Source organism: Rhagoletis zephyria, unplaced genomic scaffold, assembly GCF_001687245.7.
Source record: "Rhagoletis zephyria isolate East Lansing unplaced genomic scaffold, Rhagoletis_zephyria_1.1 Rzeph_scaffold_00245, whole genome shotgun sequence".
NCBI classification, from domain to species: domain Eukaryota; kingdom Metazoa; phylum Arthropoda; class Insecta; order Diptera; family Tephritidae; genus Rhagoletis; species Rhagoletis zephyria.
Window position 1 is genome coordinate 133,542 of NW_016157329.1, and position 14,669 is coordinate 148,210.

The 14,669-nt window shown below is 42.3% G+C and overlaps 1 protein-coding gene across 1 annotated transcript; it reads right to left on the minus strand.

The window, feature by feature from the left end:
* Positions 1 to 310: 310 nt before the first annotated feature.
* LOC108358375 (uncharacterized) lies at positions 311 to 2,314 on the minus strand. Its single transcript, XM_017609662.1, has one exon. The coding sequence runs from the start codon at positions 2,312 to 2,314 to the stop codon at positions 311 to 313; it is 2,004 nt and encodes a 667-aa protein (XP_017465151.1).
* Positions 2,315 to 14,669: the final 12,355 nt, after the last annotated feature.

Sequence of the window (14,669 nt, forward strand, 5' to 3'; positions counted from 1 at the left end):
TTAGTGGTGGAGCTGGTGTTCTTTACTACAGCGTGGTGTGGCATGTAGTAACTTTTATGCGGTTGAGCGTTGCCTACGAGCTCCATGTGGCCCATATTTAAAAGCTCCTGCATAAATTCTGCGTATTGACGGCGTAGCTCCTCATCAACAGCGAAACGTTTTTCCATTCTTAGCAGACTTCTTACGGATATGTTTCTCGACTCACCTAAAGGCACGGATTCCTTTAACGGGAGGCGTACGATGTAACGCCCGTCTTCAGCGCGGCGACAATGCTTGCGAAAATGCCCTTCACAAGCCTCTTCTTCGACAGTTAAGTATCGCTTGGGGGGAAACTATCGAGCTCCCAAAACTTACTCACCATTCGGATGAGTTGCACATCACAGTGCAGGGATAAAACTCCCGCACTTGGGCTGGATGAACGCATGGCCTTTCCGAAAAGTACCCAACCGAAAACTGTGTTTTGCGCCATGGGTGTGTCAGGTGGCCCTTTGCAGAGACCGGTTAACAGGAATTTATCCATCTCATCCATCCCTATTAACACATCAATAGGACCAGGTTTGGCGTAATGCTGATCAGCAAGAGCAAGATTTCGTAAGTGCGGCCAAGACGACATCTGTACACAAACGCTGGGAAGATCGTTTGTAATCTTCGATAAAATAAGCGAGTTGATTGTGAAATGCTGGTCAAGAGATCGGGGCGCAAGTGAAAGAATAGTCTCACCCTTAACTTTACCGCCATCTGTTGAACCAATACCTGTGACATGAGCTGCCGAAGGTTTCCTTTGTAGACGGAGGCGTTGAATACAGGCCTCTGTCACGAAGGATGCATGTGAGCCGTTGTCAAACAACACCCGAGCAGGTTGCCATCGCCCTGCATGATCTTGCAAATATATTTCTGCGGTTGCCAATAAAATGGCCTTGTCGGCTTCAGCGACGTGAGATGCTACGCAACCAGAATGCGGTACATCCGAGCTAGCATTATGTATACGCGCCGTAGTAGAGTCATCGATTGTAGATGACGTAGTCGATTGTTGCACAAGTAGATTGCCTTGCTGCTTTACAAACGGAGAAGCGTGTACATTCAGCTCATCGCTGGTCGTGTTATCTTCGCGGCAGCCGTGTAGTAATGTATGATGACGACGACGGCATATGTTACAAGTTGATAAACTGCGACATTTTGCTTGAAAGTGGCCTTTGCTCAGACAGTTGAGACAAACATTATGTTTCTTGACCAATGCAAACCGGGCAGCAGCATTTAATTTACGGAAAGTTGGGCAGGCGTAAATTTTGTGTTTGGCGTTGCAATGGAAACATGAGGGTGAACTGGCTCCTGCATCAACCAGGTTGGATGAGGAGGTGTGTTGCTCACCAATCGCATGGAGCACGTTTGTTGTAGTCTTCGCCGCAGTTTTGCTGAGCTGGCGCGCTCCTTGCGCTGAGGTTGACAGCGCACCACTCGTCGGTACCATCTCTAGCGAACGCGCACGTGTTTCCAAAAACTCGACCAACTCTTCAAAAGTAGGTAAAACATCCCTCACCAATGACAGCTCCCATTGTTTCCGGGTTTCGTAAGCCAACTTCGAAACGGTAAGGTGGACAAGCCAATCGTCCCAAAACTCCACAGGCCGACCTAAAGCACGTAGCGAGCCAACGTGTTGCATGGTAGCGTTTAAAACTTGCTTAATGGCCTTACCAGTATCTCGAGATGCCTTTTCAATTGCAAAAATTGCTTTGAAGTGACCATCAACCATGACACGCAAAACCTTGTAACGCGTGGTGAGTAGATCCCACGCAGCATTGTAGTTGCCATCACAAATCTGTAGACTGCTTACAAGTTGGAGCGCCTCACCTTGAAGACAATTGCGCAAATAATGCAATTTTTGACTAGCAGACAAACTCGCGTTCGTGTGTACGAGCGACTGGAACGCGTCGAAAAAGGCTAACCAATTTGTAGGGTCTCCACTGAAAGTCGGCAGCTGTAACTTGGGCAGTTGAACTGGCGAGGACGTGAAACTTGTTGATGTGGAAGGGCGCGGTTGCTCAGGGCTTCCGATGAGGCGTTTAAAATTCGCCTTCGCTGTGATGTACCACTCTTCTGCCTGTGTGCGAGATTGCTCTTCAACCGGCGCACTTTCTTCGCCGCACAACAACTCTACTTCTTGTTGAGCGTCAGCGAATCTGACCCACTGCTCCTCGAGAAGCTGAAGATACGTTTCTACTGCTTCTTTGTCCAATGCCAACGCATCATTTTTGCTGATTAAAACATATCGTTTGATTGCGTTTAATGCAGAATCACGCACCTTCACTTTGGACATGGCGTGATGTATACAATTGGGGTTATGTCACACACGTGTAAATGTTGTTACGAAATTTGCGCTTAAAATCGCACTTATGCAAGCGAGAGCGTGGAAATCAATTTATAAGCGTTTTTGCTCTTGGATTTAAATGTTCTTAAGCCGGTACAAACTTGTTAAAACGTATTTAAGGACCGTATTTTGACCCAAATTAATCAACGCGATCCGGGACGAAGGACCAGATGTTGCGTACAAAAGCGAAAAAGCGTATTATTGTAAAAGTCCGATTGTACGCAAATAAATGCGGGTTACACGAAAGCGGGTGATATAAAAGCGGATTATATTCGATTTTAAAAGCGGTTTATTCAATTATACAGCGGGTTAAAACCATAGATAAAAAGCGAACATTAACTAATGACATTTTACTATCTTACTATTTACATTCCATTTTCCCTTATTCCATTGGAATACCAAAGCAAAATAGAGTTGCCATATGGGCACGAACAATTATCGATTTTGATTGGAACTGCTTTGCTTTTGCTGTAGCTTTGAAAATTGTATTTTGCTTTTTTATCGACAGTTTATTTTAAAAAATTTTATTGCTTTCGATTTGCTGTGATAGTGATTTTGTTGTGCTGTTATCTGCTTGGCTGTGTTTTGGAAATGACGCTCTCCAGCATGGTATATTATCTAAATTTATATAAAATGAACATGTTTTTACGCCGTCATCAATGCAAAGCTTATCAGGGTAAGCGACTAGTGGATTTACGCATGCATACATAGACATAATATCCTCTATTTTTCCAAATTGATGCTTCGCAGCAAAGATATTGTTACGATTATCCTCGAAACCTTGAGGGATTTCCCAAATATCCTACGGCTCGTATTACAGGATTGTTAAATAAATGCTAACTATGACCACATTGTAGTACAATTAACTTTATTGTACAACAAACAATTTACAATACTTGCTAATACAGCAAAAACACTTTACAATACTTGTTAAAGCAATAACAGCGATTTACTAAACTTGTTAACACAATTAAACTTATAGCTTGCTTATTCGCAACTCACTTCTCTGCTCACTTTACTTGTAGCTTGCTGACTTGTATCTAACTAACTTTGCTGTGGCGGCGCCCTTATATACCTGCGTTCGCACTTATGGCAACTCTAGAACGTTCCAAAGTTTATCGCTCATTCTCTTTCGCTCGCTGTTCGCAGTGTTCATCAAACTTGACGTTTCTCTTTGTGGAACATTCTACGTCATTCCTCGAACATTCTGCCTATTTCTCGTTGTACGCTTTGTGTTGCCGAAGTATTCGCCACACTGCCCTCCACCTAAGTCTGATCGTCCCGATCAGACACAGTTTCTGTGCCAAACGATGCAAGCCTTTCCATGTGGACCACCTTCATCTTGTTTCTTGGTCTCCTAACGGTCTGGATTCGATACACTACGTCATTCAGCCGTTTGACGACCTTATACGGACCTTCCCAGTTGCATTGTAGTTTTGGGGACAAACCTTTCTTCCGTTGTGGATTGTACAGCAACACTAAGTCTCCCTCTTGGAAACCCTCGGAGTTCATTGCCTTATCATACCTGGTCTTCATCTTGTCACTCATAATTTGAGTTCGCTGTCTCACAAGTGCATGTATTTCTCTTAAATCCCCTTCCAGGATGTTGGACGTCTCTTTCCCAATTCTCCTCCATCACCAGTTACTCCAAACTTCAGGTCACTAGGCAAACGGAGCTCACTGCCGAAGATTACCCTTGCAGGAGTTTTACCCGTTCTTTCATGCACTGCTGACCGGTACCCCATCAGGAACAAGGGTATGCGGTCATCCCAATCTTTCTGAGTTTTGTCCACGACCTTCCGCAAATGCTCTTCCAGGGTTCGGTTCAACCGCTCCACCATGCCATCTGATTGGGGATGAAGAGCCGTTGTTCGAGTTTTCCGGATACCTAGTATCTGGCACATGTGTTGGAACACCGCCGATTCAAAATTTCTTCCCTGGTCAGAGTGCAGCTCTATAGGTACACCGTATCTCGCAACCCAATTGTAGGTGAATACCTCCGCTACTGTTTTAGCTTCCTGGTTTGGAATCGGGTATACCTCCGGCCATTTGCTAAAGTAGTCCATAACCACAAGGACGTATTTGTTTCCCTGTGCGCTCATAGGAAATGGACCGGCTACATCCATGGCAATCCGCTCGAAAGGTGCACCTGAGTTATATTGCTTCATCTGGCCATGACTTCTGGATTTCGGCCCCTTAGCTGCAATACACTCCGCGCAGTTAGCAATCCACTCTGCGACCGATTGCCGACAACCAACCCAATAGAACTTCCGTTTAACCTTCTCCAGGGTCCTCGTGATTCCCAGATGCCCTCCACTAGGACCATTGTGGAATTCCTTGAGTATATCCGGAATTCTTACCCTTGGAACTACTATCAGGTTGCGGGAGCACTGGCCATCTTCGCTTTCCCATACCCTATGCAAACAGCCAGATATTAATTTTAAGCTGTTCCATTGTGCCCAGTACGCCTTTGCGATGGGGCTTTCCGCTGCCATTTGCTCCTTAGTTGGCCTCCTGTCCACCTCCAGTCCATGCATCAAAAGCTCCAGATCTGGATCTTCCTGCTGACACTTTCGTAGCTGTTCTTCCTTCCACTCTTCCGCTGGTGTTATTGTCGTTAGACGGACGTCTATAATGTCCTCTTTTCCCTCAGATTTTGAGCAGTGTTTACATTCCAGGCTACACGGTCGGCGGGACATGGCATCAGCATTACCGTGGACACTTCCCTTGCGGTGTTCAATAGCGAAGTCATAACTTTGCAGTCTCTCAATCCACCGAGCTAGCTGTCCTTCTGGATTCTTAAACTGTAGTAGCCACTTCAGCGCTGCATGGTCCGTTCGAACTCGGAAACGTTGCCCATAGAGGTACTTGTGGAAATGTTTGACGCAGCCCACCAACGCTAGTAGTTCTCTCCGAGATACGCAGTAGTTCCTCTCTGGTTTTCCAATCGACCATCGATGCAGTACATAGTCGCTCCTTCAAGGTTTGGAAAGCTTCCTCCTGCTCCTTGTTCCACTCGAATGCTCTATTTTTCCTAGTGAGCTCGTGAAGGCTATTAGCTACGCTGGCGAAATTCGGAACAAATCGGCGGCAGTAGGTGCATAGCCCAAGAAAACTTCGTAGTTCGTGCAGGTTCCTAGGTCTTGGCCAATCCTTTACTGCTTCTATCTTTTCCTTCGCAGTACAGATGCCCTCCGTTGTCACCTTGTGCCCTAAGTAGTTCACCTCCTTCCTGAACAGTGAGCACTTTTTAGGACTTAGCTTCAGACCAGCGCCAGCTATCCTCTGGAAAACTTCTTCCAAATTGTTCAGGTGTTCCTCAAAGCTTTTACCCAATACGATAATGTCGTCTAGATACACCAAACATGTTTTCCAATGCAGTCCTTTGAGCACATGGTCCATAAGTCGTTCAAAAGTGGCAGGAGCGTTGCATAATCCAAAGGGCATCACCGTGAATTGCCACAGACCGTCTCCAACGCTGAAAGCTGTCTTCTCCTTATCCTCGTCACTTACCTCCACTTGCCAATAACCGCTCGTCTTAAGGTTAAGTGAGAACCACTTTGTTCCAGTCAACGAGTCCAGAGTGTCATCGATCCTGGGAAGAGGATAGCTGTCCTTTTTCGTCACATCGTTTAGTTTCCGGTAGTCTACGCAGAACCGCATTTGACCATCCTTCTTCTTCACAAGTACTACCGGCGAACTCCATGGACTCGCTGATGGTTCAATCACACCACTCTCGCTCATTTCGTTTATTATTTGGCTAACAGTTTCACGTTTGGCAAGTGGAACACTCCGAGGAGCTTGACGGATTGGCCTTGCATCGCCAGTATCAATGCGATGTTTCACAACGTTAGTCCTGCCTGGTTTGTCGCCATCCTTGTTGAATATGTTGGAGTATCTTCGGAGAAGTTCCTTAGCCTTGTGCTGGTATTATTCTTCCAACCCTTCCGTCCATACATTAATGTCTTCCGCAATGTCATTCGCGCCAATGGAATCGCTTTCAGATAATTTTTCGCAGTTGAAGATTGCCTCTACCTCTCGACATTGCCCCAGTACAGTTCCTCTTCGGAGTTTGACTGGTGATTTGAACTCATTGAGCACTCGAACTGGGATGCGTCCATCCTTTTGCGTCTTAGCCAAGGTTTTACCAATAAGTACGTCCGGTGTAGAATTTTGTGTTGCTTCAACAACCCACAATTTGTTTGTCCCACAATCTCCATCAATCTTTGCCCACACAACTGCTTCTGACTTCGGTGGAATCTGCTCGCTTTCCTCTAGGATCACTCGCTTGCTGCTGTACGGACCATCATACCCAAACCTAAGGAGCACTTCCATGTTGTTATACGTCATAATCCAGTTCTTCATGTTGATCTGCATACCTTGATCAAGCAAGAAGTCTAATCCAATGATGACTTCATCCATAATCGCCGCGACTATGAACTTGTGTAACACCGTCACATTCCCTATTGCGACTTTGCATGTTACCTCTCCTACAACTTGGGTGTACTGGTGACTCAACCTTGCTCCAGGTAATGGCCTTACCTCTTTAGTGACCAAATCAGATCGAATGATGGAATGTGATGCGCCCGTATCCACAGTTAGTACTCGCTCATGTCCGTCCACATATCCACCAACAGTAACGTTGCTCGCTTTTCTGCCAATTCGCGAGACGGAGATTATGGGGCATTCAATTGCGGGAGCCAGCGCGCGCCCCTTGCTGCTGGCTCGTTTTAGTTTAACGACTGATTGGAGTTGGATTCGTCTCCTTCAGCCCTGCGTTTGCGTCCTGCTGAATTGTTGAGCGCACTGGAACTTGCGCTGCAATCGCGGGCGAAGTGGCCTGGCTGTCCACATTTAAAACATTTGCCAGAGGCATGCTTTTTCTCGCCCAGTAGTTGGATAATCTTCTTCAGCATTTCATTTGTCTCGTCCGGTGTTTCCACTTCCACGCGATGTGCTTTGTAGGCTGGTCTACTTAGGAGCGCCGCCGTTTCACGCGTCTGAGCATACGAGACAGTTTCAGCAAATGTTGGCTTTGGATTCGCGTACGTCTCTCGCTTGGTATACACGTCCCGCATTCCGTTGATGAACCTCTGGATTTTTACTCTTTCGAGGTGCTCACCAGATGCATCTCCAATTGCCAAATGAGCCAACCTTTCAAACTTGGAGTCGAATTCCTGTAGAGTCTCGTTGGATTTCTGGCAGCGATTCTCCAGCTCCATCAGATAAATCTGTCTCCTGTGCTCGCTACCATAACGTCTTTCCACTGCACCCATTAACGCATCGTAACTGTTCCTTTCACAATCAGGAATAGTCTGCAAGATTTCCGCTGCAGGTCCTTTTAATGCAACGAACAGTGTAGCGGATTTATCCTCCATGCTCCACTTGTTTGCTGTAGCCGTCTTTTCGAACTAGAGCTTAAAGACTTGGAAAGGAATCGTGCCGTCAAAGGATGGGCGCACTCGTCGAAGTAGCTGGACGATTCAACTGCATATCTCGGAGACGACCTTCCAATTCTTCTACCTTAGCCTCAACTTTCTCCTTAATTAGCTCTTCGATTTTGTCTTGCCGCTCCTCGATTTTATCCTGTCTCTCTCTGAGTTCCGCGTTATCTTTGAGAAAATTCTGCTCTAGCTGAGTAATCTTTTCATCTAGCTGCGATGACATGTACATTTTATGTGCTTCCAGCTGCGATGTCATGTGCGTTTTCTGTGCTTCCAGCTGGGACGACAGCTGTGATGACATCTGGGACATGGCGGCTAATAATGTGTTCATGTCCATAACTGTTGATGAACTAGGAGCCGTTTGCTGTTCTTCAACCTTCCCGGATATCTGCTGCACATCCTTAGACGAACAAGCAGCCTCATCCTTCTGTTCGTCCTTCGTTGATGTCGCGTCGTCCTCACGATGGAAGTCGTATTTGTCAACGTCGATACCTTCCTTTTCCATAGCCTCTCGCAACCGGGATAAAAATTCCACTTTTCTTCCGGAGGTAGCCAAATTACGCTTTTCCAACTCCTGTTTCAGCTCCTCAATCTTCAAGTCCTGAATTTTCGCCATTTTCGGTAGTTTGTCTTCGGGATTTATTTAACAATCCCACTTCTGACACCAATTGTTACGATTATCCTCGAAACCTTGAGGGATTTCCCAAATATCCTACGGCTCGTATCGCTGGATTGTTAAATAAATGCTAACGATGACCAAATTGTAGTACAATTAACTTTATTGTACAACAAACAATTTACAATACTTGCTAATACAGTAAAAATACTTTACAATACTTGTTAAAGCAATATCAGCGCTTTACTAAACTTGTTAACACAATTAAACTTATAGCTTGCTTATTCGCAACTCACTTCTCTGCTCACTTTACTTGTAGCTTGCTGACTTGTATCTAACTAACTTTGCTGTGGCGGCGCCCTTATATACCTGCGCTCGCACTTATGGCAACTCTAGAACGTTCTGAAGTTTATCGCTCATTCTCTTTCTCTCGCTGTTCGCAGTGTTCATCCAACTTGACGTTTCTCTTTGTGGAACATTCTACGTCATTCCTCGAACATTCTGCCTATTTCTCGTTGTTCGCTTTGTGTTGCCGAAGTATTCGCCACAATATAGTCAAATTACTGTTGATTTGCTGCTGCTGCGCTGTCTTTGTGCTTTCACAAATTGCTTTAAAAATTTCATAGCAAAGCGGCAGCGAGAGCATTTGTTTTTCTCTGAATTGCTGTTGTTTTGCTTTCGATATCATACATGCCGAAGTCAAAGCACTGAAAAAGCAAATTAAATAAAAATATTATAGCATTCTCAAACCCTGATTTAATCGTTCATGGGTTTGAGAACGATTTATATCTGAACTGTTTAGGAGAGTTGCCAGGTGATAAAAAAATTAAATTCAATTTAATTCATCAGATAATTGAATTGTGTATCAAAGTATCAGACGAAAGAGCTTTAAAAGATTTCAGTTTGAAAGGTTTCGCAGAAGGTTGCCAGCTGTTTAAAAGGCCTAATTTATTTAGGTTTTACACAATTTTAATAAAATATTAAAATATGAGCGGCAAAAGAAAGAGTTTTAATAAAACTTTAGTTTGAAAATATTTATTGTTAGGGTTTCCCTCTATTCGATTTTTATTTTGAGCGATAACGTTCGGTAATTGTGTTATGAGCTGACTCGGTGAAGTCAATTGGCCCCCTCGGAGCCGCGATTTCACGCCCTTAGACTTCTTTGTGCCATGCCGTGAAGGACCGATATAATGCGAGCAATCTATTAACGCTTCAGGCCTTTACGGCGTATGTCGGGCATTTCTAACGATAGAGCCAGAAACCATCAACAAGGTCTTGTAGAACTGGGTTAACAGGATGCGCTACTGCGAAGACAGTCACATGATGAAAACGGGTTCCATAACTAATGGGAATATATGTTCTTTTGAATAAAACCATAATATAACGAAAAAATTAGCTTGAGTTAATTTTTATAAATAAATAAATTTTTGTTATGTTCATCAGATCTTTAATGTGAAGGTCATCAGATCAGCACCGTCATTCTAAATGTGCATTAAGGTTTTATTTTTTGAAGTTACGACCTTTTTTAGCAGTGCACGATGGTTTGAATTTTGGGAAAATGAAAAACCGACGCCATTTGAGACCTCCCTTCGTTCAAAAAGGGATGGACGAATTTACTTGAAACATTTTCAATATTTATTAAGGTTTGTGAATAGTGTTGCCATCTGTTTAAAATATTAAACTCAATTTTGGCGTCTTAACGCCGTGCGGGTTCACTAGTTTATACATAATTTTATATAAATTTGGGCATCTTTTATTTATTTTTGCTACTTTTTAAACAATATGGATATTTGTATATATGTATGTACATTGTACACACATATGAGTCATTCCATTATAAATCGTCCGAAAATAAAAGTAAAGCGTTCCCGACCAATTTTCGATTTTGCTGTAACTTTGCGGTCGTTTCCGCATGTCCTAATAAAAACTTAAAAAATATAAATTTTTATGCTTTAACAAATTAAGCTCTAAAATGTTTCCTTTCTAAAGCTGATGCCCAGTTTAAACATTGTAGCTTTGCGTGAGATTTATAACTTTGCCAGCAAAGCGCCAGATGCAAAAGGTATGCAACGATAAACGCCAAGAAAACAATTTCGTACTGCTTTTTTACTCGTCAAAATTGTTGTGGATTTTATATATTTAGCTTTAAAAATATCAGCAATGTAATTAAGTTCTATGTTTCTACATGAAAACTCGAATTTGGACGAAACAAAATAAATATTACCGGCTGATTGTCAAAGCGCGCAAAAATATGGGAGTTGGCCATCTTTTCGCTTAGCGCTGCAGCTCCAACGATCTATGTGGCATGCTTTGTGCATTTTCATACAATTCATCTTATCTGTCTAAGCGAATCCGTCACTTGGGCAGCATTTTGAAGGGACAAGATGACGGTTTTATTGAAAGCAGCGAAAATCGTAAAAGTCAATACCCCCGAATAATGGCAGCGTCCTAAAATTAGGTGTTTTTTACTTATTTTTTTGTGAATTTTAATCGACTCTAACGTTTTGACTGTTTAGAGCAGAGAATTTTTGTAGGGTGCGTGCAATTGATGTCACTGTGTGCGTGCGAACAAGCCGTGCGGTTGAATGAAGCTTTCGGTGCCTTCTAAAGCAGAGCGTGTATGCATACGCGAATATGCCCGCCGGTGAGGCGCCGCCCAGGTCTGGTTTAGAGCAAGCAGCTTATGTTACTCAGGAATTAAGTATGGGTATCGTAGACGAAACACAGCTACGAATCTGCAGTTGATACCTTTAATTTCAAGTAACTGCACCGCTCGTTTTGTTATTTTTATGTTAAGTTAAGTTGTATAGCCAAAATTGACCAAATTTTTACAACTTGCAATGTTGTGTGTCCGACACCATTTTTAGCTATAAAACCTTTCCTATAAAAAGTCTAGTGCATAGGGCGACATCTACGTCTCAACCGTAGATGTAGATGTCGCCCTATGCACTACGTACGCTACAGCGGAAATGGACGACACGCCATTTCTTTAAATCAGCTTTGGTCAGAGAGAGCTTAAAAGAGGTTTGCCCGCGGGCAAGGTAGTGCCTATCAGTACGTTAAATGAAATTAATTTGTGCTCGTATATACATATGTACATCACTGATAGGCACTGCCCATGATTCAATAATACAAGGTTAGATAATTAATGGCAGCTGCGGTTTGACACTCCCTTACAAAAGGTTGCATTTACGAAGGACGGAGAAAAGGGGAGGAATGAAATAACTTGGTGCAAAAATGGTAGTAGAAAAGTACGCAAAGTAGGCAATTAGTAGTGAAATTCCTTTTGTAAATTCGAATGTATTTGCAGGAAATCTGGCATTTTAAACGAAATGTTGAACGTAATATTGATGTATCTATGTGAATTACGTAATTTATGTGCTATTTAGCTGTATAAAAACCGCAAAATGCTCAAAATTAAAATAAGACTACTATGAGATTGATGTAAACATCCAATTTAAAAACAGTTTATGTTTTCATCAGTTAAATATGCTTCATATGCATATACAAATAAACATATTGCACAAACGCTCATACTTCTATTTCACACCAAAGCTACAATGTTTCCATGTAAATGTGCAAAGAAGCAACACGGGCCCACTCCTAAGGGAGCGGTCCGAGAGAGATAACTGTCAGTTTATCGAACCTTGTATTATTGAATCATGGGCACTGCCTTGCACGCGGGCAAAGCTCTTTTAAGCTTTCTAGACATTTTGTATAGGCGCCAGCAGAGTAAAAGCTCTCTCTGCCCAACGCTGATGTACATACATATGCATATGCATGTGTGTGCATCAATCTATTAATATCGTTGAACTATTTTAATACCTATTCCAAAATTTTATACAGACAAGACTAACAAGTAGATAATAAATAAAATAAAAAAATGTTTAATATGCGTTGTTTTATAAATGGACTAAAAAGTACCTTTTGATTTTGAATTTTTAGCAAAAGTCATTATAAACAATTTATGAGATTGGAAATTTTCAAACTAGCATTTTTTAAGGACAATCCTCCGCAATATTTGTAGTAGCACTAAATTATTTTTCCGGTTCAGTTTTACTTGACGAAATGTTAAGCGAATATCACCCAGCGGCATCTTTAAATTTTTTTTTCAGGGGCTCTCAAGTGTCCCTATGAAACCAGGAAAAGCATGTTATTTCTTAGAACTCCGCACCCCACGGGAATGACGTCAAGCACTAAGGACCGGTACAGAAAGTTCTCCAAATTAAAAAAACGCCCATTAAGTGCATACGACGACTTTTTTATATTTTTGTTTTAATTAATATAAAACTACATGTTTATAGTGATAATACGAAAAGAAATTGTGTCAATTTATTCGTTGCTGTCCATACGCCCGAACTTTTCTGGAGAGACCTGACATCAAGTTTTGTACAACGGTTTTGTCCACTTTTAGCGATGCTGTCCGCCACATTATTTTTATTTCTGAAATAGTTTTTGTTGGTTTCCCCATTTTTAAAAGTTTGGCTTTCCTCAGAGCCCAATATCGCTCAATTGCTCGCAACTCAGGCACATTAGGTGGATTCAAGTCTTTCCTCACGTAATGCACATTGTTATCTTCGAACCACTTTTGGGTGATATTAGCGTAATGTGCTGGAGCCAAATCCGGCCAAAACATAATTTGGCCATTATGATGACGTAGGAAGGGCAGAAGACGTTTTTGAAGACACTCTTTCACGTAAATTTAAGTGTTGATGGTTCCCATAGTGAAGAATGGCGTGGATTTATGCCCGCATTCACATATGGTTTGCCAAATTAGAACTTTTTTACCAAAGTTTTCTATCAGGATGGTTTTTCCGAATCAGAAATGTCTTCTCCAAACTCCAGGCAGTAAAATTGGTTACCCGGCAATGTCCTCAAGTCCATTTTCAAATAAGTTTCGTCGTCCATAATCACACAAAAATTTTTGTTTGCCAGTTGTGTCTCATACAACTTACGTGCAAGGGAAATGCTTTTTGAAGTTGGTTTTTCGTTTCGTTTTGGAACTTTTTTCTTTTTGTAAGTTTTGATACCATTTCTTTTCTTGATTCGAGTGACCTACACATGCGTGGTTTTAGCTCTTATGGCGATATCTCTTGTTGACATGGAGCGGTTCTTCCTAATTATGGTTATTACCTTCTTCTCCAACTGGGCGTCTGCTGATCCAATTGGGCGGCCACTTCTCGGCTGGTCCTTCACTGAGCTACCTTTCTTAATGCGCAAGCACTCCTTCGTGCAGTGTCATAAGATGATCCAGTGAGTTTTGCCATCTTTTTGTAACTAATGTTGGGATTATTCGTCCAAATGTACACAATTTTTTTGCGGAGCTCTTCGTTCGTAGTCATTTTTTTTCCTTGGTAATGCTTTGACTGCAGAAACTAATATAGTTTTGAAAATGTAATGAGACGCCAGTTTGAAAGCAATTTATTCAAAGCCTACATTTTGTAGCGGGTTCAAAATTTGCAGAACTTTCTGTACCAGTCCTTACATCGTGAGGGAGAAAGGTAGCTAGTCACCGCTGCCATGCCGTAGCCATTCGGGGGTTCTTAGCCTCTTCATTTCCTCTGCAATTGCGTCACATGCTACCGACCAGTTTCCGCTGCTTTTTAGCATAGCCCCCACGAGTGACTCAGGCGTGAAACTCTCGCCAGATATATTGCGAAGTTTGCATCTGGTACTGTCAAATCGCATACACTCAAAAAAGATGTATTCTATTACATCTCCTACGCAGTAGTCGCATATGGTTCCAATTGTGTTTGAATCGGTGAAGGTATGCTTTAAAGCACCCATGTCGAGTTAAACAGTTTGTCAAACAGAAATCAACTTCGCCGTTTAGTCTGCTTCATTTGCGTGTATATTAGCGTGGGCCGAAAATCCGCTTCTTTAGAATTTTGATTGGTAATAGCAATATGGTTCATTATGCTCTACAAAATATCTGTGTGAAATGTGAAAGTTTTTGGTCAATATCCTATGCTCGCCCAAGTCCATGAAAGTTCAAGTACTAAAAAAAAATTTTCTTAGCTAACTTCGATTCTCTACAAAAAAGGTCCATATACCTAATTATGTGGGACTAATACTTTAGAAGATTATTGCAATTTTAGTAAAAAAATGTATTACTTAATTTATTTATTAATTTTTATTTTTTGGCCATATTGAACTTTGATGGACTTGGGCGAGCCTAAGATATTGACCAAAAATTGTCATATTTCACACAGATTGTTTTTAGAGCATAGTGAACCAGATTTTT

Bases quoted from the DNA above. Each gene is read 5' to 3' on its own strand.
- LOC108358375 (XM_017609662.1), bottom strand. From the start codon at position 2,314: ATGTCCAAAGTGAAGGTGCGTGATTCTGCATTAAACGCAATCAAACGA.